General features: G+C 50.0%; 1 protein-coding gene across 1 annotated transcript; it reads left to right on the top strand.

Annotated features, from left to right (window-relative positions):
- Positions 1-3893: 3893 nt before the first annotated feature.
- LIPG (lipase G, endothelial type) lies at positions 3894-21109 on the top strand. Its single transcript, XM_047086452.1, has 10 exons — positions 3894-4074; positions 4576-4757; positions 6394-6573; positions 7700-7811; positions 13033-13254; positions 14789-15031; positions 15749-15869; positions 16565-16783; positions 18785-18889; positions 21088-21109. Exons 1-10 carry the CDS (start codon positions 3894-3896, stop codon positions 21107-21109), a joined length of 1587 nt encoding a protein of 528 aa, XP_046942408.1.
- Positions 21110-24332: the final 3223 nt, after the last annotated feature.

Below are 24332 nucleotides of genomic sequence, written 5' to 3'. Positions count from 1 at the left end.
CTGGAGTAACAAAAGTAACAAGGATAGGCGGGAACAATACCTGCTCCTCGGGACTGGTTTCCCCACACTGATCTCCTCGGCTGGGGCCCCAACACCAGGGAGAAAGGGGCGCGAGGCTGCCCGGGCGCTTTTCCTCCCCAGGCGGGAGTGGGACCGGTTCCCTGCGATGGTGGGGTTACTAGAGGTCAAAGGTGCAGTCTTGCCGAGCCAGCTTTGGCTGGCCGGACCCGCTGGGACCGCGGAGCGCAGCCCCCCCGCCCCGCCGCAGCTCTGCGTCCACAGGGGAGGTTGGTGCCCCAGGCGCAGCTCTGCTTGCGCGCGCCAGACGCAGACTCACGGCCAAGGTCTCAGGCGCTCTCCGCTCGTAGTCCCGAGGTCGCTTCGGGCAGGGAGCCGGAGCCAGCGCAGGAGGGAGGAACAGGGACCCGGAATCAATAAAGGGAAGGACTGGAGGGAAAAAATGACGAAGGAACGAGTTGCTTAATTCCACTCAACAGGTGGTTGCGTGCGTCGGCCGAGACTTGGCAATGGCCACGTGTCTGAGAACCCCAAGTTTGACTCACTGTTCCCTTTGGAGAGTGTCGCCTGGTATCCCTCTAGCGCTGCATTCCCAAGGTAAGAGAGAGCCTACCCCGTCACTTGGCAGGCCCCGCGCTGAGCGCTGTACCCCATTATCTCTTTTTATTTCCCCGAGTGCCATAAGCTTGGGGCACTGTTAACACCCGAGTATTGCGGACGACGGAACGACCTTAGAGAAGCTGGGGGGGCTTTGCTAGAGTTTTACTGCTAGTGGCGGAGCAAAGACTCCAGAAGGGACTGTGCGATCCTGAAAAGCCCAGGCCACAGCCCACAGCCCCTCAGCTCTGCCGCGTCCTTGTCAAGTCACTCCGTATGCACCTGTCGCGGGCCTCGCTGGGGGTGGGGGTGGGGGCTCGAGAGGAGAAGGACCGAAAGGGTGACCAGATGACTCTCCTCCATCCTGACCCTTGGCTCGCGGCGCGGAAAGCTCACTTAGGGCGCACTTTGGAGAGGGTAACCCTCCTTCTCCGGGGATCGCGTCCCCAGCGGGCGCGGCTTTTCGGGGCAGTGTCCCCCCTGGGGCGGCAGGGGCGAGGAGAATCTGGGGTCTGAGAGTGGACACTAGCAGGAAGTGGGGTGGTGGGAGCTCGGCTGCCAGCAGGGCGGGCGGGGCTGGGCGCGAGGCGCGCGTCCACGCGGTGGGTGTGTGCGGCGCTTTCATTCAAACTTTGGGGAGCCTAGGTTCCGGCGTCAGCGAAGGTGTAACCAATCAGAGTCCGGGGACGGGAATAAATTATGCAAATCACCATCTGGCGATGGGTCAGATGACTCCCATACTTTAAAAACTACCTCGCCGGGAGCTCCAGGAGTGACAGCGGCGAGTCCTGGCTTCCCCGGCGGGCGGGCGGCCCGGGTGAAGGCACCTCTAGTTCAAGCCCCTTCATATTCCCCGTCCCCTCCTCACGGCTCACTTTAGCCAAGTTTTCCCCTCCACCTTCACCTTCAGCTGGCTAAGGCCACCGCTCTCTCCCTGGGCGAGAGAGGGCTGCCCACTTCGGGTCTTACCAGCGCGGACTGCTGGAAACCCCGAGAGGTCTTCTTCCTCTTCTTCTTCTTTTCAGTCCTGTTTCGGGAGAGGGGGTGTGGCGGGGAAGGATGCGAAACTCCGTTCCTCTGCTCTGCCTCTGGAGCGTCCATTGTTGCTTTGCGGCGGGAAGCCCCACACCCCCCGGTCCGGAGGGACGGCTGCAAGGTAACGTGCACTTACCCTTATTACCCACCCCCCACCCCAGCTTCTCCGGGCCATGCCCCCTCTCTGTCTCGCCGACGCTTTTCCAGCCCCTCCCGGTGCCTGCGAAATCCTCTTTCCTTTCCCACTGCCCATTCGCTCTTCCTCAATCAGCCTTGCAGTTCACTGGTTTCTTGGCGCTCCGGGCGTGCACATCCCCAGCAACGCATCCGAGAAGCCGCAGGCGAGCGTGTGCGCTGGCCCGCGCTCACCCTCTCGCCCCACCCCCTTCCTTGATAAGATTCCCTGGATCGGTGCTGTCCAGCCAGCCGAGTCGGCTGCCGGCTGCTCTTTAACCGTGTCCTTTGCGAGGCGAGAAGGTTGTTAGAGCTAAGTGGCTTGGTGCCCTTCCTTCTAGTCTGGGTGTAGGTGTTGGCAAAGTTGGGCAGCAGGGGTAGCTGGCTCTGGTGTGATTAGCGCTTGCGGAGAGCGTTTGGTGAGTAACTTGTGCCCAGAAGCTGCTGGGCCGATTCCCCCAGGTTGCCAGCCTCCTCCTCCCCAACACCCTTTCCCACCCCCGCTCTTCCTCTTCCTACCTCTCTTCACCTTCCTCCTTGTAGCTGCTAGCTTTTCTTCCAAATTCCTTTCATCAGAGGAAGCCTTGCCCTGGTGGAGTGAGGGTAGGATCACCCATCCGGGTGCCAAATCTATTAGCGAAGCAGTGGAGAAGGGAGATCTCCCAAACTCCACCCCATTATTTCACCTTCTTCTAGTCTGCCGAGGTTGGGCCAACGATGCTGGTCCATGTCAGTTTATGTACTTGTGGGAGGGGTAATTTGAATGAATGGGAAAGCCTTGCTTTACTTAACATGTTCCAATGCTAACTGGAACTGGGACCTGGGGTAGGTCAGGTCTCTAGCTCCTGTCCTGTAAATCGGTAACACTCCTTCCGTTTCACGTGTTCTGTGATTCCGAATATTTGTGGGCCATTCTCTCAGTCGAGAAAGTATGGCTGCTCAGTGCCAGGCACTGTTCTAGGATCAGGGGATGTGACGTGGAACAAGACAGATGAAGACCCCTGCCTCACGGAGCTTGCATTTCAGTGGTGGGAAGACAGACGGCAGAACTAATTAAGATATATAATGATACTCGGTGGGAGAAAAGTAAAGCAGAGGAGGAAGGAACAGGGTGCTGGGGGAGAAGGTGGCACAGTTTTAATCTGTGGTCTGGTTTCCCTCACTGAGAAGTTGACCACGGAGCAAGGAACCGAAGGAGGTGAGAGAATGAGCCATGAGAGCACATGGGTAAGAATAATCACAAAGTCCCAGAGGTTGAAGTGCCCCAGGCTGGAGCACTCTGAATGAAGCCGGAGAACTCTGGGGTCAGAAAAGGCCAGATGCTAAGGTGGAACTTTTATGTCAGTATGCGGGTTTATCCACAAATCTGTCCCAGGAAGCCAGCAGACTTCTCTCCTTTTCTCCTAGATTTCCCCATCTGGTCTCTGTGAGTAGCTATCTGGGTGATAACTGGGGAGGGAGACTATTTTTGTCCATGGTTCAAATTTCTGCTGGTTGGGGCTTTTGTTCATTACTTTAATGGCAGTTAACCCGAGGTCTGCTCATGTATATTTAGTTGCATTTTCTGGAACCTTACCCTTTGTACATCTGGTGTATTCTTTTCCTCCCCACTGCCCTCTTCACCACCACCTTCTCTACTGTTTTGCTGTCTCTTTCCATGATGCCATTTGCCCCCCCCCCCCACTCTGGGATAAATGAAGCTCCTGGTTTGGTCATTTGGTATTTTTTCCCTTGATTTCTGGGTGACAGGAGAGTTTGATTTTTCTATTTCCCAGCCTGTTATCAAGAGGTAGTTTCCTGGATGGCTGAAAGAATGCTGGATGGGGTTCCTTTATGACTGTCCATAATAATGTGGTGATGACAGTGCTTCGTGTTAAAAGGGCATAAGGGCACTGTATGCGTGAAAGTTACGATTTTGCTGCTTTTATGAATTTCCTCATGGCTCAGTCACTTCTTTAACAAACTTAAAGAACGTCTGGCCCATGTTTAGCACTGCGAGAGCCCTGACGCAGGAGGTGTTTGAAGTAAGTACTGGAATCTAGCTGGCAACGCTGGAGGAAGCCCGTTGTATGATAGCAGATGGCTTCTTACCTCTAATTCCAAAATCCAGAATCTCTCAAAATTGGAAAATTTGTTTGGTAATTTGTTTGGCAGCGAGACTTGGCCTCACCGGCCCTGAACTCCTCTGGCAGCAAAAACTGATCAGAACTGACACGAGGCTATCGATAGACTTGACTTCTGCCCTTGAGCGTGAGTAGTTTCGTATTTCCCTGCAGAAATTTTAGTGTGTTTGATTACTGGGGAATGCCCCCAGACCCTACTGGGGATGTCATGTACTGTGTGGCTTATGTGCCACGATGCCTTTCTAAAATCTGAAAAGTGCTGAATTTTGAAACTCGGCTGGTCCCCAGCATTTCAGGAAAAGAATCGAGGACGCATACTCTCTAAAAGTAGCCACTTGAGCATAGGAAGGAGAACTCGTTTTGGTAGGGAAGAGGAAAGAGAGGTAAGAGAACCTATTTATTTCAGAGTCACAGTAATTAGTACCGATGGCTTAATATTCTTAAATTCTGAGATGTCCCTTTATAATATCTTTGCAACTCTTCCGGGAAATGAAAAAACATTCAGCAGGTATAAAAGCTGAAACCCAGAGGATTAGGTAATGTGCTCAAGATTGAACTAGAACTAGACTCCAGATCTCTAACTACCCGAGCCTACTAGACGCACCCACGCTCTGTTTCTTTCCCCCAGATGAGCTCCGTACGCCCAGGAATGTACAGATTGTTGCCAAACCTCTTGTGAGATTTAACCTCCGCACCTCTGGGGACTCAGAACACGAAGGATGCTACCTCTCCCTCGGCCACAACCAGCCCTTGGAAGACTGTGGCTTCAACATGACAGCCAAAACCTTTTTCATCATTCACGGATGGACGGTGAGCCCAGTGGAGGGAGCTCGGCAGCTTGACACAAGATTTGGTTGCCTTTGTTTTGGTCAATTAAAAAGAAGGCTGGTGCTTCCAGATTCTACTGTCTCTCTCTCTCTCTCTTTTCTTGTGGGCTGCTTGTGTTTCAGACAGCTGTGAAGAATGTAATGGGCACTTCGCTGAGGGGGCTATATGGACGCCAGCAGGGTGGTATTTAATGCTGGCACGCAGCGGGCTTTCAGAAAGTGGCTCTCCTGAAGGCAGCGGCCCAGTTCCACCGGCTCTTAAGGGGCCCTCTAATTACACTTAATTACATTGGTCAACCACTGCCTCGAGGGGGCCATCCCTCCCTAAAAGCTGAGCTGAACTGCAGCAACTTGACTGGCTCCGAGAGTCTATGAAGAGCCAGCTGGCCCAGATCGCTGGCCGCCGTTGGCATGGTGCCCTCCTGTTTGCATAGAGATGGCTCCGTTTAAAGGCACTGGGGCTCTTTATGCGCCCTAGCTGAGCAATTCACATTGAAAGGCCCATGACAAACTTCAACAAAAAAGGGCTTTAACGCTCAGCTTTAGAAGCTTTTGACCAGCGAGGGGTTTATTCATTCCTATAATGATGGTCTGTAGGAAAATGACACTATTAAGTGAGCAGGTTTCTGCCTGGGCTAATTGAGGGGGGGACATTCCTTCTTTTAATGATGAGAAATTCATATCCGTTACATGCTTTCTGGGTCTTTAGGTCTATCACCAACTGCTGGGGTCAGGCCTTGTGGGTGGGGGCGCCTATCTACCTAATGTGACTGAAGAGGTGGTCAGGGGCTTGTCTATCCATGCTTATCCCACAGCCTACAATTAGAATCATGCAATTGAACCTTTTTAAGCCCCCCTGTCAAAATGCAAATACAAACTGCCTGCAACTTCCAAATGGGTTGCATTCCAGAAAGTTCTTTTGTAATCTGGAACTTGGAAGAGCTTTTTCCCATAGAGGCAGGATTGTAAACGGCGTTTGGGTTCCCAGGCCACGCACAGAAAACCTATTTATCTAATAATGTACATGTGGATAGGTTTACAACTGGACCTAGTCACTATTTATAACTTTGTTTCTGTGGGAAAATGTGTTCTGAGTTCTAATTTGGGATTCCAGGGACAGATCTTCCCTACTCTGGGGTCAAGAGGGATGGCAGAGATCGGTTGTAGGAAGGGGTCATTTGTTAACTCTGCATCCGCCTAGGAGACCGCGTCTCCTTGCGTCTCCAAGAGAAGAGCTAATTCTCCAGGGTTACCCTTTCTACCTGCCTTTGAGGCCTCTTGCTTGTCTGTGACGGGGACTCAGGCTAACCTCAGGCCAGTATCGCCACCAATGTTTATCTCGTAATGGTCCTGTTGGACAGTGGGTAGCAGCCTAAGACACCAGCTATGAAAATTCTGATGGGAAAAAAAAAGATATAAAGAGCAATGGAAGACAAACACTCATGCAGCAGTCCTGTCTGTGGCGGGCCCTGCTCAGGTACAAATGTCTGGTGCCTGAGCAGCTATTGCGAACGTTCTGGAATTGGCTGGGGAGAGGGTCATGGAACTGAATTCCATATTCATCAGGATTCCTGAAACCGACAAGGAGAATTTTTAAAAGTGTCCTTTGTTCTTTGCAGATGAGTGGCATGTTTGAAAATTGGCTATACAAGCTTGTGTCCGCCCTGCAGATGAGAGAGAAAGAAGCCAATGTTGTGGTGGTTGACTGGCTTCCCCTGGCCCACCAGCTCTACACAGACGCGGTCAATAACACGAGGGTGGTGGGACACAGTGTTGCAAGGATGCTCGACTGGCTGCAGGTAAGTGCTTTTAAGAGCAGGATCTTGAACCTGAACCTTCTTAAGAAAACACAGTTCAGACTGTGTTCCAGTGAACTTCAGGCTTCTGAGAATATCTCTGGGATGCAAATTTTTACTGAATTAAGTATTGCTTGAAATACTTGAAGGCTGGCGCTTTGGGAAAGCTTTTCAGTTATTGATATATCTCTGGATTCTTTTCTGTTCTTTTATTCGCCGGAAGAAAATCTGCCTTATGGGTTGTTACTAGCTGATGCCCTCATATTGGGAATAAAAAAACTTCCTGGAGTCTGCTCTTGCCTCTGAAGGGTGGCTGTCCTCAGGGGTGAGGAGAGGGTTGGTTCCCACAAATGCAGCCTAATGCCACACTTAAAATATTAAGTGTGGAAAATATGTCTTGAGGTCTTAGATTTACTCTCTATAGGTTAATGATTTGCCTGAGATCACAGACTTTCCTGGGGGCAAGGGTGCGCTGGCAAAGTGACCCCATTATCTGGGCAATTCCAGCCTGACTTTCCTTTTGTCCCTGAAATCTGATGAATTCTGGCAGCATCTGGTCAGGGGTACTCTAGCATTACCTCATTTTTCTGCCTAGGTCGTTTTGTAGAGCTTGGTGTCTGAGCTGTGGGACCAAAGTCCCACCTCGGCACCCCTGCCAGGAAGTGCCCTCTCAGGGTATGGTGCTTCAGCTCTGGGGTCCTGGGTGGGCTTGTGGTGAGCAGATCGGCAGCTCCTGGGGCCTAAGAAGCGAGGAAAGAGTATGCTGCTGCAGGCTGTGGCTGGCACTTAGTCTCCAGTGAGTCTGGTGGCTTTGATTTCCACATGGCCACCCCCACCTCCTGCAGTGCCAGAGAGAATGGGAACGTAGCCAAAGGGTCAGGTATGTGGTTTCTAGTCATAACCTCCACCCTGCCCCCAGCGCTTGGCATTTAAAGTGGCACAAAGTCCTTTCGCCTTCCCCTCACCTGGCTACGTCCCTTCCCTGTCTCATTGCCGGCAATGAGGGCCATGCCCTGGGAAGTCTCTGCCCCTGGTTCCCGTGGCTCTTCCTCGTCTCCATTGAATGGTTGGTGACCCAGTGGGCTCGGGACCACTGGCTGCGCTCACACACTTTTGTGGTTTTCTGCAGGAGAAGGATGATTTTTCTCTTGGGAATGTTCACTTGATCGGCTACAGCCTCGGAGCCCACGTGGCAGGGTATGCTGGCAACTTCGTGAAAGGCACGCTGGGCAGAATCACAGGTAGGGTCTGCTTCCTGCGCTGACAGCTGACCCCCGAGCTCCCCCGGCTCCTTGGCCAAGCTGGCTTTTCTGAACTGGAGTGTTCCCAAAGAGGCAGCATGAGGGAGCCATACAGGGTTAGCTTTGGAAGGGACCCGGGGGATATGGAATCCAGAGCTTTCAAGCGTTCGTTTCAGTCACAGAATCCCTCTTTCAAGTTGAGCTTGTGTGGGACCCTGATAAATGAAACAGACAGAAGGGATGTTCTGGTCGAAGCTGGATATATGGTGGGTAGTGTTAGCTTTGCTCTTGGGCCTTCCCCATCCCCAGAGAAATGTCAGGATCCCAGAGCACCAGGGAACCCACTTTGAAAACCGCTGGCCGGGTCTGACAGGCAAGGAAACACCGAGAGGCAAACAGTTAATAACTGAAAAGTACAGAACCGCAGTGGGTCCTGACCTATCAGCCTTTGAGGCTCACTCTTTTCTCCACCAGTGATGCTTAGGACCTCAAGGGAAATGAACGGGTGGTGGAGTCGAGTTTGAATTCTGCCTTATTTCTGTTTCATCCACCAAGAGCCTCTTTCCAATGTTTAGCTGGCACATTTATTAGTGATAATTATCTGTTTAGAATGTGCCGCTTGAGATTCTCTCTCTTCCTCTCTTTCTGTCCCTCCCCCACTCATGGTCTCTCTCTCTCTCTCTCAAAATAAATAAATAAACATTAAAAAAAAAAAGAGGGCTTAGGGGGCCTGGGTGGCTCAGTCGGTGAAGCATCTGACTTCGGCTCAGGTCGTGATTTCATGGTTTGTGGTTTCAAGCCCCACGATGGGCTCTGGGCCGACAGCTCAGGGCCTGGAGCCTGCTTTGGATTCTGTGTCTCCCTCTCTCTCTGCCCCTCCCCTGCCCGTTTTCTGTCTCTCTCTTTCAAAAATAAATAAACGTTAAAAAAATTAAAAAAGGGGCGCCTGGGTGGCGCAGTCGGTTAAGCGTCCGACTTCAGCCAGGTCACGATCTCGCGGTCCATGAGTTCGAGCCCCGCATCGGGCTCTGGGCTGATGGCTCGGAGCCTGGAGCCTGTTTCCGATTCTGTGTCTCCCTCTCTCTCTGCCCCTCCCCCGTTCATGCTCTGTCTCTCTCTGTCCCAAAAATAAATAAACGTTGAAAAAAAAATTAAAAAAAATAAAAAAATAAAAAAATAAAAAAAAAAAAGAGGGCTTTCTGATATTGGCACCCAGGTTGTCAACACAAAATTGGGTTTCCCTTCTTGCTGAGCTTTTGATGTGTGTTTGGATTAAATCATTTAATGATTTAAAAAGTGTGAAAGATTTTCCTTCCCATTTTTATGCTTCCTCAAATCTGTAAACAGAGCTACCCCTAGGCTGAAGTTAATGGCAGATTTGTTGTCCTAAACCTTTATCTTCCTTCCAGAATTCTTTTTGTCTTCACTCCCAGCTTCCCTCTCACCTCCGAGGTACCAAGGCCCAGCTGCTCACCTCGAAGGAAAGATTTGATCAATTTCTTTCCTGGCAGTATTTTTATTTTAAAACAGGACTTGGGAAGAAGGGAGTCCTTAGCTAATAAATAATTTAGTAAAGGGAGAATTTCAGGTTTTAGCAGCAAGCAAGTGGGGTAGATTTAAATATATATGGATATTTGTAAAATTTTATTGGCTCACCTCAAATCATCCCTGGGCTTCAGTCTAAGGTACACACACACACACACACACACACACGTATACACACACTCTCCTTTAGATCCAATTCCTTGATTTAGCACAGCTTGAGAGCCTCATTTTTGTTTACCAAGACTGTGGGGCCTAATCATCCAGGCGGACAGTGATCGTGTGGCCGCACAGGACTGCTCGTTAACCTGTTGCTGGCACAGCGCTGTTGGGCTGTGAGCCGCTCTGGGTTCCACGGTCCGAAGGACTCCTCCTGGCCAGTGAGAGGCCTGATGCTGCAGAACCAGGCCAGCCGTGTTCAGACTGCAGCTCATTCAAATCCCCAGCCACCCCTCCCCCTCCCCGCCAGCCCAGGGTCATGGGCAGCAAGGACAGGTTGCAGATCTTTCCTTAGTCTCTTTCTAAAGCTGCAATGAGCTGGGGAAGAGTTTTCCAGTTCTTTCCCCCTGCCTCTTTGGGTGGCAGCTGCTGAGATGGGGGCTTTGCTGACCGAATGCTAATCAGGGCTCCGTGCTGTCTGCACGCAGCATGGGGCCTGCGTGTCCCGAGCATGGTCCTCTCCTCCAGCCCTTCTCTGCGGGCAGGGGCCTGAGTGAGCCCTGCGGGAAGAAGTACCCTCTGTCCAGTTGCCCAGCAGCACCTCAAGAGGGCACGTGGCTCACCTGACGGGTGCTGTTGTGCATGTCTGGTGTGGGGGAGGGGCATGGATGTTCTTCTCGCTCAGTCCGCAGACTTCCCCTGGGTCTGGGAACCACGTGGTTCCAACTGGTAGAAGGACCAGACTGTAGCTCGCGTGGGGTCCTAAGGTCCATGATGCTGCTATGCAGAGGCCAGCAGGGAGACACCTGAACCCTAGTCTTGCTTGGGTTAGGGCTGTGGACGGGGGTTTGCCAGGGTTTTACCTTCTTGGGCTTTTGAGAGAATTCTGTGCCTCACTAGGAAAGAGGTCATATACTTCTCTCTCTTTTTCTTAAATTTTTTAATGTTTATTTATTTCTCCAAGACACGCTGCGGTGGGGCAAAGGGGGCCTTTTGGCTTCATTTTGCGGATGGGGTAGTAGGAACCAGTGCTTAAATGACAAGTGCAACATTTTACACCCTTAGTAGCAGAGCCAGGATTCAGACCCAGGCTGTCGGGTTGCAGAGCCTGCCCTGGCCACTGTACCACACTGCCTCTTCTTGGTTGGTGAAGATAAACCAGCAGTGGGAACCGAGCGGGACCTGCCCTGCCAGATGAGTGCAGAGGCTTTCCCGGGCGTGTGTGCGTGTGTGGTTTCCATTTGCTGGACGGAACATCTTGGAAGGTGTCTGACTGAATGGAAGAAGGGCTGGCTCTCCACCTTTTCTTTTTTTGGAGGGGACAAGCTCTCCCTCCCATCCCTAGTTAAAAAAAAGTAAATCGTACCACTTTTCCCCAGAGTCTGTGAGCCCTGGCTCTGTGTCAGGCTGGGTCAGTCTGGGTGGGTGAAGGCTCAGCCTGCCCCCCCAACCATCCTTTCGAGAATCCCTGTCAGCTGCCTGCATTCCTACAGCACAGCTTGGTTTCCATGGCACTGACCGTCTGGTGGAGACTTTTGTTCACATCAGGCGAAGAGCCCCTCTCTTGTATTGGTTGCAAAGCAGAATGTTCCTCTCTCTCTCTCTCTCTCTCTCTTTCCTTCCAGAAAACATAGCAAGAGGCAGGGGGAGGCTGCCTGTGTCAGTCCTGTAGCCCTTGGCAGCCTCTGAAATGAGTCATCGTGGGCTGTGCCGGGGGGTCACCGCTTTTGTACCATCCTTCTTGAGGGCCTTGGGCTGGGGATGAACCGCCAGGCAGCTCGGGCTTCTTTTCTGCCTTGGCCATGCATATGCATTTATTTCAACTTCTTCTGGAGCCCGCTTGTTTCCACCAGCCGCCGCAGCTCTCGTGAGTGACGGATTTCATAAGCTTACCGTCCACTCCAGCCAATAGCTTGGCCTATTGCTTGGCTTAAAATCACCCCCATCAGGCCTCACAGGGTGCTCCCTGGTTCTACTGCGCTGGGATCTGGTGGGTTCTTTTGCCCATCTCCTCCTTTAACGACTATGTTCTCCGTCTAAACTCCTCTCCCACGTGGTGTTTCTAGATCAGGGTGCCTCGACCTCAGCACTGTTAATGCTTTGTTGTGGGAGCTGACCTGAGCATTGCTGGTTGTTTATCAGCCACCCTGGCCTCTGCCCACTAGACGCTAGCGGCTTCTCGTCCTCGTCCTTCTCCCCCCTGCAACCGCGACAACCAAAAGTGTCTCCAGACATTGCCAAGTGTCCCCTTAGGAGCAAAATCACACCTAGCTGGGCACCCCTGTTCCAGGCTCAACAGACCCCCCCCCACCACCACCACTTATAGTGCACTGTATTCTCAGCTTTTTCCAGGTCGTCTCTCTGTGTCCATAGGGCGGAAAGCCTTCTATGCGGGCATGAACTTGGCTCCCATAATTACTCGAGCTTGGCAACAGCAGCTGGTATTTACGCTGACGAGCGCTTAATCTCTTAATATCTCACATGCGCTGTATGGATTACGACGTTCAGGTTTAATTTTATTGATGATGCTGAAGGTGGGAGAAGTTTTTTCCACTCTGGTTCACCTCCTTTCAGCATCACCTGGGGGTGCTTGCCAGTCAGGATCTCTACGGGGCTGGGGAATCTGCATTTCATGCTTTGCAAATTCCTTTTTTTTTTTTTAATGGTTTTACATTCATGCGGTTCCAAAATTAAAAGATGGTGAAAGTCTTTTATTGTTGCTACCATCTGCTCGGTTCCCTTCCCTGCCGTCTCGCCCAACACACATACACACAGGTAGCCAGGGGCTTGTGTGTCCTTCCAGAGTTTTCTATAGCTACATGGTAGAATTTGAATTTTCAACAAGCTCCCAGAGATATTTGTGCTGTTTCAAATGTGAGAACCGATTCTCTCTACATTGCTGCTTGTCTGCCTAATGCAGAAAGTTTGCGGGCAAAAAGATTTCTCCTTCTTGCTGCAAAACAGAGGAATTTGGAGAACTGGGATATGGATCCTCAGTGTATCTCGTGTCCGCTCCCCCCCCCCCGCCATGTTGCCTCAATCTCATCGATCCACCTTTGGGCCTGATTCATAACTAAAGGAAGGGGAAAAGGAAGTCCAAATGCAAATAGCTCGGTTTGGGGAAACTGAGTCCTCCCTCCAGAAGATGCAGGTAGTTTAGTTATTCTGTAAAGGGGCTGCTACATTAAGGCTGCAGAAGGCTCCCAGTGGCGGAATAGATGGGACGGCTGGCTTAGTTCAGCCACAGCCAGCCCGAGTTCTTTCTAGGAGTGCTCCGGTTCTGACAGTCTGTGGTTCCTTGGAGCTGTATGTCATTGTGACTCAGTTGAGTTGTCAGGATAGGTGAAGGCTTCAGAAGAAAGCAGAAGTTCCTCCAACCGCAGGCATCCCACGGTTCCAGATTTACGGGGCTTGGCTCTGAGGGTGGCTTCTCTGTGCACACTTAGATTTACTTTTCAATCAAGACTCCAGGACTTTGCACACCCGACGCAGCTGCTCCTGGCTTGCTCTTCTGCTGTAGGTTTGGATCCTGCCGGGCCGCTGTTTGAAGGGGTGGACATCCACAGGAGGCTGTCCCCCGACGACGCGGACTTTGTGGATGTCCTCCACACCTACACACGTTCCTTCGGCTTGAGCATCGGAATTCAGATGCCCGTGGGCCACATCGACATCTACCCCAACGGGGGTGATTTCCAGCCGGGCTGTGGACTCAATGATGTCTTGGGGTCAATTGCGTATGGAAGTGAGTTCCTTACTTTCTGCTTCATACAGTGGTTTGACTCGGTTATCACATCTCCTAAGTCAGCCAGAGCACGTAGTACTCCCAACAATGTTCATTTTGCGATGCCCACTCCCCCCACGGAGGCGGCCGATCCCGTGTGCAGTTTATCTTCCTGCAGGTCTACTAACAGCCATCTGTTGGCTTCTGCTTTGCCCTCTCATGCACTGAGGTCCCAGTTGTTATTGGTTAATTTCTTTTTATAAGAAAAGGAATATATATCTGCTGGGAAAAGCACTGTAGAATCGCCTACAGCAAACAGTAAGCCTCTTCCTCCAGCTGCCTCTTTTACTCTTTAAAGGTAGGCAGTATGAACAATTTTGTGTGTATCCTCCTGGTCTTTTTTCTTTGCAAATTCATTTGTGTGTGTGTGTATGTGTGTGTGTGTAAGATTATATTTTTAAAATCACATTGTCCTGTAATTTTCCTTTTTCGGTCACTATATATATTATATATATAGTCACTATATATATAATATATAGTATATATATTATATATATACTATATATAATATATATATAGTGAATATTCTTAAACATCAGAACACATAGATTTACTTATCTTATTCTTTTTATTTTAAAAGAAAGGTATTTTTACATTTATTTATTTATTTTGAGAGGGGGGAGGCAAGTGAGCAGGGGAGGGGCAGAGAGAGGGAGAGAGAGAATCCCATCCAGGCCCCACACTGTCTATGCAGAGCCCAGTTCGGGGCTCAAACCCACGAACCCACGAGATCATGACCCGAGCTGAAATCGAGAGTCCGATGCTTAACTGAGCCACCCAGGCGCCCCCCGTCCCCCCCCCCCCCCCCCGCTTATTCTTTTTAAAGGCTGTACAATATTCTACAGCATGGATGCTCTATAATTTAACTTTTTGTGACATTTTAAAGAATTAAAACCAAGATGAGGTCTCCATTCACTTACGATTTACCTTCTGGATGCCTGAGCCTGTTCCCAGCAGACTTGGATTGAACTGAATCTGCTGCCGAAACCCATGTGTGGCTGGAGTGACCAACCCCTTTCTGGATTTCCCATTTTCTCACTCCCTCTGGTCTCGGCTGTATTGCTAAGTCTTGGCCCCTATTGGCTCCCTCTACTCTGATGCTCCGCCCTTTGGATGTCCCGCCCTGTCATTCAGTCTTAAGACTGTAGCCCTCTCCCAATGTGATAATATTCAAGTAGCCCCTGCAAAGCTTGGAGGTCCAGCAAGGACCTCTGTCAGATGCTGGAATTCCTTAAGACTAGTAGTGTTACTGAGGAGGGGGTGGGGGTGGCTTTGTCAAATTTTTCCTAAGGTCCTGGGATTTACCGGGCTGTTGGCTGTAGCTTCCGGTTACAAGAGATAGGACGCACCGTGGGCATGGAAATCCCAGTTACGCTCCTAACTTCGTAACCAACCGATCATGTGACTCTGAGCAAATGGCTTCATCTCTGTGGGCTTTGAGGGCACAATCTATATTTGATGAGAGGCTCATCCTGCCCGTCCCCCCCTCCCCCAGCAATCACAGAAGTGGTGAAATGTGAGCACGAGCGGGCCGTACACCTCTTTGTTGACTCCCTGGTGAATCAGGACAAGCCGAGTTTTGCGTTCCAGTGCACGGACTCGAATCGCTTCAAAAAGGGGATCTGTCTCAGCTGCCGCAAGAACCGTTGTAACAGCATTGGCTACAATGCCAAGAAAACCAGGAGTAAGAGGAACAGCAAAATGTACCTCAAAACCCGGGCAGGCATGCCCTTCAGAGGTAACCCTCTGTCCCCACAGTGTCCTGAGGAGGGACCTTCGTCCTTTCCCTTTGTCTAATACCATGTTGTGGAGCAGGGCACGTCCCAGGCCAGGAGATGTGGCAGGGCACAATTAAACCAAATCATTGCAAATCAACGATGTTGTGCGTGCCCTAGGAAAGTCAATCTTTAAAAATAAATGGTGAGGACTCCTTTTGTGATGAAAACCATCACTCCATGGTCGCAACATCCGTATCTTAAATTTGTGTTGAGACAGAAAATTGTCATTTCTTTGCAATTAACTTTTGCAAAGCTATTTCGTATTTTTCTCATGATCGTCACAGCAAATCTGAGGGAGGACCGATAGGGCATCAAAATGAGGTCTTGCATTTTTACAACATGTGAGAAAACCATAGGGTTTTGTGGATGGTATTTTACATGTGAGGAGGCTGGGGCTCAAAGCGGTTAATACCTTGGTTCTTAATTCAAGGTCACACAGCTAGAAAGTTGCTAGGTTGGAATCCCCAAAAGAGTCGCTGGACTCCAAGTTTGGGGCTCCTCCTATACTGAGGTGATCCCTTATGCCATTGGACTGAAGATGACAAGAGGGAGGCTGGGCTGGACCAAAGGGACATTAGCCCCTAAAAACTCAGTGTTGTGAGTGACTCAGTTTGGGTCAGCGTGTCCTGAGATGACCGGCAAAGTTCACAAATGCCTTTGTCCCACTGTCTGTGCAGTTTACCATTATCAGATGAAAATCCACATCTTCAGCTACAAGAATATGGGAGACATCGAACCCAACTTTTACGTCACCCTTTATGGCACCAACGCAGACTCCCAGATCCTGCCTTTGGAAATGTGAGTCCCGGGCTCCCTTTAATGAGTTCAGGACCGAGAACGAGTCCGGCTAAGAATGAGCGAGCGTGGGAGCGTGCGAGCCAGTGCAGGGGAGTGCAGCCTGAGTGCCTGCGGGAGGGGCTGGGTGGCTCTGTGGTCCACACTCTCCACCAATCCCTTGACTCAGACCCTTTCTGGGAAGGATGCTCCAGGATGAATCAGCAGCATGAGAAACTGCTGGGTCAGCTGGACAGAAACTGTTGCTTCGTTTCAGGCAACGCCTGACACCTGGGGCTCTGGGAAATTTGGAACATAAATGTTATCCCTGCACCGTTTCTAATGATCTGTGGGAGGGGCACATGGCGACCGGTATATGTTTGTTAAGCGCACGCGAGGTACAAGGCGCCATGCCAAGTCATGTTGGGACTGCAAAGTAATGTCCTCAAAGTACTCGCTTCTCAGGGCTCAGGGTCTAGCTGGGGGACCAGGTATGTATGCACACACTCACCTCCATAAATGGGATGGAACAGGTCCCCCCAAGGGTCACATGATGGGGACAGGCAGGAATGGGCTGGGAGTTCAAAGGGAGGCAAGCGTCTGTGGGCTCATTTCTCTGCAGTCACCATGTGGCAGGTGCTGCCACTGCGTCACCCCACACGGTGGGGCAGTTTTCCAGGTGGCCAGGCGGTGAGACCTGCTCCTATCTCCCCTCGTAGAGTGGAGCAGATCGGGCTGAATGCCACCAACACCTTCTTGGTCTACACCGAGGAGGACCTTGGAGACCTCTTGAAGATCAAACTCACCTGGGAGGGGGCAGCTCAGTCCTGGTACAACCTGTGGAAGGAGCTTCGCAGCTACCTGTCCCAGCCCCGCAGCTCTGAGCGGCAGCTGAACATCAGGCGCATCCGGGTCAAGTCTGGGGAGACCCAGCGGAGGTAAGGGCTTCGCGACCTTTCTTTTGCCGCACCTTGTCTTGGCTTGGAGGAAGGGGGGCTTCTCCTGGACGGGGCTCCCTACGAGCACTGCCCTGATGACCTGTTTGCTGTGGGGTCCACACAACCAAAGCCTTCGCTTGCCCCTGTGCAGAGCATACCAGAGTATCAGGCCTACGGAGCCCCCACGGCTGAGGTCTGCAAGAGGCCCTGATTTCCCCGGACGCTTCGAGCATTATATCCTTCCTTCCAAGGCTCTGAGTCAAGGGTATGGGGTGGGGCCCTGACGTCAAGTCACAGAGAATGCTCTATGCCATGCCAGCTGGCAGTTCCCCCACGAGTTTTAACCTCAGGCTTAGAGTGAAAACTCTAGACCTTTATGTATCATCCCCTAAAATGGTGCCTTGACTCTCTGAGCAAACTTCTGAGCAGAAGCCAAGGAAGCCCGTGGGACCTTTGTCAAAAGAGGAGGGTTTCCTCGGCCATATCTTTCTGCAGACCGCTGGGAGGTCACCGCCAGCCTGGGGATGATAGGAGGCAGGCACCACCCTCCTAGTACCTCATCTGGTATTTTCTCCATCACAGTTCTTCATGTGTCCTGTTTCCACCCATCGCCTGTGGCATAGTGTGGCCTTAGGGGGAGGGAGGCGGAGGTCCCTTGTCTGAGTGATTCTGGTCTAGAAGTCTGTGAACTGGGGAGAGCTGAGGCCTCTTTGCACCCTACCCCTGTCGCTGGGTTACAGTAGATGTATTCTCCAACTTGACTAGATATTATGGAATCTCCGTCCAAAGTGTTTAGACCAATACAATCTAAAAGTAAGAGCCCCCTTTTCCTTTCCTCCTCACCTACACTGGAGGGGACACTCTTGCCATTCTGTTGGGTGTGAACTGGTCCCTTATTGTTGCTTTAACGTGTTTTAATTTCCTGGTTGAGATGAGATGGCTCACCTCTTTATATGTTTATGGGCCATTTGGGCTTTCTGGTAAAGGTTCTTTTGTTTTTAAATGTCTATTTATTTATTTTGAGAAAGAGAGAGAGAGGGAGGAGACAGAGAGAGAGAGAGAGAGAGAGAGCACAGGCAGGGAAGGAGCAGAGAGGGGGAGGGACAATCCCAAGCAGGCTCTGCACCATCAGCACAGAGCCTGATGCGGGGCTTGAACTCATGAACCGTGAGATCATGACCTGAGCCAAAACCAAGAGCCGGACACTTAACTGAGCCACCCAGGTGCCCCTCTGGTAAAGGTTCTTAAGCCTGTTCTGCGGGTGGCGTTCGTCCTTCCCATCGGCATCGGGATCAGGTATCCCGTACATCTGTCAGTCGTGGGGTCATACGAACGCCACACCACAGAGGCTGCGGTAACCCACGTGGTTTGGCTGTACGTTAGAGTTGAAATGGTTATTAGACTAGTGATTTTTCTCTGAGACCTTGGTTGAGCATTTTCTGACTCACAGCTGCATCCAGTTATGCTTGTTGATGGGTGCTTATGAGCACCCCGCTGGAGGTACATTGAATTCCTCCATTTGAGGAGACTGCGGTCCACCACAGATACGGGAATCCATGAACAATTCGAGGCAGTGTATGATGCGTAAAATAAGACGAAACATTTATTATTAACTCCATGCCGTGCATAGGAATGACAACAGCAAAGGCAACACCTATAAAACAATATGCTTTTCTATTAAGGTCAAGGGCTTGGGCAGTCAGGGAGACTTCAGAGAGGCTATGCCTTGAAAGGCAGGCAGCCTTTTGGATGGACAGACAGGAGAAGGTGGAAGGTGTGATCAAAGGGCTGCATGAACCAAACCACGGGAGATGTCAGAGTGGGACATGGCAGCAGCAATGAGGGGTTCTGAAGATTCTGAGTCAAGGTGTGGCATGATGAAAGCCCTTTTCTCCTCACTCGGTCCACTTTGGATCCAGAAAGCACCGTCTGGCTAAGGCACAGCAATGTGCCTCCCCCACTTGAGTTTTGGCTACATTAGTGGTTTCTTCTTCCTCCTAGGTTGACCTTTTGTGTGGAAGACCTTGACAACACCAGCATATCCCCCGGCCAAGAGCTCTGGTTTCACAAGTGTCGGGATGGCTGGAGAATGAAAAATGAAACCAGGTAACCAGGGACTTTCTCATAGGGTCATGCGGTACCTGTTAGACAGGTCACCTAGCATGTGCTGGATGTGGGTCTGGGTGCTTGGGATGTAGCAGTGAACAGACCAGATACAGATCTCCTCTTTCGTGAAGCTGACCTGTTGGGAAGAGATAGACCAACCCGTGGAATATGCAGGATGTCGGAGGGCGTTTGTGTCCCTTTGCCCCTTGGTCCAACTCCCCTTCAAGATGTTCACAGACCATGGTCCTGCTGGAGTCAGGCCATCTTAGGTTGAACTTCTCCATGGTGACAGGGGCTACAGGCAGATTCCAGGGCCCCTAGCTTCCTTCTGGGCGCCAGTTTGGAGTGGGGACTCAGGTGGGAGGTAAAGGGGAAGAGCATGGTATAATCCCCATTTTTAGGTTTTTCTGGAACCCCGGGTGGGTGTCAGGGATAGTGATCAGCTCTCCCCCTTTTGGAGAAGCAGGAGTGCTCATGTGTATGACACTGACCCAGACAAAAGGCACGTCTTGATTCTGTGTCCCATGACCCCATGCCGGAGTCCCATTATTTCAGATTTGAGGAAGGCAGATCTCATGGTGTGAGGCAGCAGGTGCATCCAAAAGGGAAATTCATCACAGAGTCTCTGAGCCTAAACACCTGCTTCTGGAGGACGGAGACGGGCCCCTCGATGGCTTCCACCACTTGCCCCAACTGAGATGCTGTATAATAATGCAGCCTCCATACACCGAGCACACGACACGTGCCCACCTGTGTTTAGTGCCTTTTCTATGTTAGCTCATTTACTTGTATCACCAGCCCCATGACATTGGTGCTGTTAACCCTGTGTACTGTTGTGGACCCTGAGGCTCAGGGAAGTTAGGTCATTCTTTCCAGCTCCCCCAGCAGGCAATGGTAGAGTGAAGATTTGATGTTGGTTTATTTTAAAGCCCGTACTCTTTCTTTTTTTTTTAATTAAAAATTTTTTTCATGTTTATTTTTGAGAGAGAGACAGAGCATGAGTGGGGGGAAGGAGCAGAGAGAGAGAGAGAGAGGGAGACACAGAATCCAAAGCAGGGTCCAGGCTCTGAGCTGTCAGCACAGAGACTGACATGGGGCTCGAACATTCAGGATGTGAAATCGTGACCTGAGCTGAAGTCGGAAGCTCAACTGACTGAGCCGCCCAGGCGCCCCGTCTGTACTCTTTCTTGAGCATGGGGGGTTCACTTAGATAAATCACCTCACTTTGATCTGGGTATCAATTATCAAGCAGCTGCACCCATTCGGGGAGCCCCTGTGATGAGCCCTCTGCCAACCCTGGGGACCAGGCTTCATCCTGGCCGCTCTGTGTCCTGTTCAGGATCACCAGCCTGATCACAAGCTTGGTGATCACAGGACGTGCAGGATTCTGAAAACTGCCCATCGAATGGCTCAGTCTAGTGCAGGTTCATAGGATATTCTGCTATAATAATAACTTTAGTTCTTTACGTTCGTATTCAGATTATTACCTTTCCAAAGTGCTCCCCCACGCATCAATTTCGCTGATCCTCAGAATAGCCGTGTAGATGGTATGCACCCAGGAAGGATCACTGTTCTTATCATTATTGTTATGATAACATATCTTATGATAAAACATTTTCTTCTTCTTTTCCGCTCCGGACCTTTGTAACAGCTGAGGATGTTATGTTGATACTTATGTAATGTTAGTACCTCGTCCTACTAACATCCTACCTTACTCATCCTGGCATTGAGAAAGCCAGTCATTACCCCCAAAAGAACATAAGGCGATAGAAGCCTGAGTCATGCATCGACACTAGGAAGTTGTGACAATCCCTAGACATAGGTTATGCCTTTGGTATCCTCTCACCTGATGTGGATACTGTTCACCTATTCACCGATAAAGAGACTGAGGTTCCAAGAGGTTCAATTGCATGTTCGTGTAGCTGAGACTAGAATCAAGATCTCTGGATTCTGTCTTGCCCCCTTCCTGCCACCCTACAGTCGCTCTCGTATTTCTGGATCAAGGCAAAGAGGATCATGGATAGTTTTCCCTGCATTTGTGTGTGTGTGTGTGTGTGTGTGTGTGTGTATGTGATAGGTGTGTAAGAAAGCTTGAACTTGTGGCAAACAGAGCACACCCTCAGTACAGGCTGCACGTTTGCCAAGCAAGCCAGGTGAGGATGCCAAATATTGCTCATCTCTTACATGGTTCCTTTCAGCCCAACTGTGGAGCTTTCCTGAGGGGCCAGTGAGGCCCACTCACACCCGCCTTCCAGACACATGGAGGAAAGTTACTGCTGAGGACCCACCTGATGGAAGGACCCCTCTTGGCCTTGACCCTCAGGCACTGGCAAGAGACTGTTTGCTGGGCCCAGGACCTTACCTCCTATGACTGTTGGGACTTCTCGCCGGAGGGGACCATACGCTGCTGTTCCTGCTGTTCCTGCCGCTCTAGAATTGCTCTAACTCCAGACCTGTGTGCAAAGGGTCGGACGCCCGGGCCTCCTGTGCACACTGCACTGGTTTCTGGGTGACTGGATGAGCCTGTGCTTCGCCTGACAGGGGACACTTGTGAAAGCGCATGGAGGACTGTCAGCTGCCTGATCTGAATGGTGGGGAGAGGTCTTTCCACTGGGAGCTGACTCGTGTCAGGATGGCAGACCCATGATCTCATTTGCCCAGAGGGAGGGGTGTATAGATGTGGGGTGGTGGCGAGGCCCTCACTGTTGGGGTTCGGTGGGCTGCATTGATCAATAATCATTACATTGCAGGCATTCCGTCCTGCTCCCCAGCTTACTCTCTAAAGCACACATCATTGGGTGTCTTGGTTTTCCAGTTGCTTATTGTTTGATTGGACAGATGTTTATTAAGCACTTAAACTTGATTAGCACGAGGCAGTAGACGCATTAGTAAACCTTTCCAGACTTGGAATCTAATGGAGTTGGGATTTCTAGTCTCCCTTCCAGTTTAGATGATCCATGAATATTACATGGGATGAAGGGCACAATGGACACCGGGAGGGCTACAGGGTGTAAGCCTCGGGGATCCGAGGCTTGAAGTGGTTTCAGCTATTTCTTGTTACTTAACGTGCACACTCCCTGTAAGAGCGACATGTTTGATCACTTGCATGGAAACGAGCAGAGTGCCACACGTGCTGGGGATGGAACTGTGGCCCATCTCCAAATGCGATTGCTTCAGAGCAAAATCTCTTCTGCTTGGGGAGGTAGAAGGCATCATATATCTGTTATACGTATCTGTTCATACAGAAACCAGCACCTGTCAAACAGAGCTGGCGCTAAGATTCAATAGAATGCCTTGTCCTCCGTGGAATATCTTGCTCTAATAGCAGCTCCTTCTCTGTGTTGAACTTAGAAAAGCCTCCAGTTGTAGATCTTGACATAAATGAACATATGCGATATCTGAGAAACTGGTTTATACTTTTCAAAAGATTTGCATGTGCATCACTTCGCTGGAGACTCACAAGAGGAGCGCAAGGCAGCTAATGTCTGTTTTACAACACGAAGGCTTAATGAGGTTCAGCCACATGCCTAGATTTATATCCCAGGTCGGTGGTGGAGCCCGGTGAGGACCCAGATTTCCTGGAGGCAAAGTCCGTGGTATGTTCATTTCTGCAACTTCCTCAAGATGTCTACAGCCTTTTCACCCCAATATGCCTCAGAGGTGACAAGCAAGGAGCTGGTTTTTGGAGGCATCCATTAAACCATAAACCCTTATATTAGTATATAGCCAGGAGAATAAGAGGTTGGGCCTTTTATGGACGAGATTTATTTGGAAGGAGGTGTGATGTCAAATTGGGGAGAAGAGTGGTTTTTCTTTGTACTTAGGTTTTTTGAAAGATGTTGTTTTAACCTGTGTTGTGCCAAAGTTGTGTAATTTTCAATGCCAAACTTTTGAAGACGTAACCAGTCAAATCTTAGTTCAAGGTGTTTTCTTAAATTGTGTGCTTCTTCTGTTGCTTCTGTGAATGCTTTCTAGCCAAAGTGGAGCTTCTGTTATTGGCCATGCCTCCTGATTACTTCTGCCTTCTGTTTTTAGGAATGGAAGCCTCGGGAATCAAATCCTCAGTGGGTCCTGTATTTATACATTTGGCTTGAAGCCTTAGTTGTATATAATGATGCTTTTTTTTTTAACACTTAGAGTACTATTTATTTCTCCAGTGTATATACTGTATAAAAACAAATATATGGTTAGTTTTTATTTTAAAATTAACCAATTTCAAGATTAAAAATTTTTAATAGGAAAATAATAAAAATCTATATAACTCTTTGTGGTCTGGCCTCTCGGTTCTTAACATTTGAAAGAATTATGGCTGCCCAAGCCTAGAGTTTGACGAAAAGTGACCTACATATAAGCTATAGTCTCTATTTGGTACTAATTATTGGTAGGAAGTGGACAACAGCTTCTTTCAACTAAAGAATAAGAAGGAAAACTGTTTGAATAGCAGAAGTGCCTGAAGTATACGTTAGGAAAAAGGAGGGGTGGCTGCACATTGGTGCACATTGCATGGGACCCAGATAACAGTAACTTATGCTGTAACTATGCAGGTAGAAACTGAATTCTCTATTTTATTAAAGTCTCAGTTGGTATTGAGGCTCGGCTCCTTAAAGCAGGGTCCAGGCTCTACGTTTTTGCTGTTCCAACCACAGGGTGTTCGCTTCATCCCCACAATCCAAAGTGTCCCCCGTCAGGTCCCCTTCCAGCCCACAAGAAGGAAGAGGAGAAGAATATTGAAATATTCTTGAACTATTTTGAAATATTCTTGAACTATTTCAATATTGAAAATATTGAACTAGATGAAGTTCGTATTTGTCAAACTCTGACATCTCTTTCTTACGCCTCTTGCTTTCTTCACTACACAATATCAAGGGCACTTCTCTTGTTGCAATAGAGCTTAATGGTCATTTTGTAAATGGCCACAGAAATGTCCATACAGTGAGGGGACCATCATCTTTTCCTTAGCTGCCCCTCCATGGCTGGTCATCAGGTCCACGTTCCTTCCCTGCCCCCTGTGTTCCCCTGGTGCCTCCTTTCCTACTGCACACTCTCATGTGGCTGTAAGCACTTCCCCTCCCCTGCCCCTCAGACGTTCCCTTTTCCAAATTTACTTGAGTTTCAACTCCCTCAACCCAAGCCCTTGTTTATTCGGTGTAGCTAACTCCCAAGAGGGATTGTTGGAAGCTTTCAACTCAGTCATGCTAATGTATCAATAGCTAGTAAGGTTTTAGCCAGTCCAGAGTCATTCCCATTGTCAAAATAGGATGCTTGTTAACCCAAATTAATCTTTGATTTGCACTGAGGTGGCAGGGCAAATCAAAAGGAAGTTTTCCTGTTAGGGCAGGAAAATATTGGGTCAGGGTGGTGGTCCTGCTTGGGAATCTTTCCTCTAGTGAAATCCCCTAAAATATTGCTGTTTTGCACAGTTGATCCCCTGCCTTCACTCCTG

This window comes from Lynx rufus, unplaced genomic scaffold (assembly GCF_022079265.1).
Source record: "Lynx rufus isolate CCGP_SWC_20201006 ecotype Redwood Valley unplaced genomic scaffold, mLynRuf1.p SCAF_20, whole genome shotgun sequence".
NCBI lineage: Eukaryota > Metazoa > Chordata > Mammalia > Carnivora > Felidae > Lynx > Lynx rufus.
Note: the sequence above shows the minus strand (reverse complement) of the source record. Positions and strands in the feature narration are given on the sequence as shown.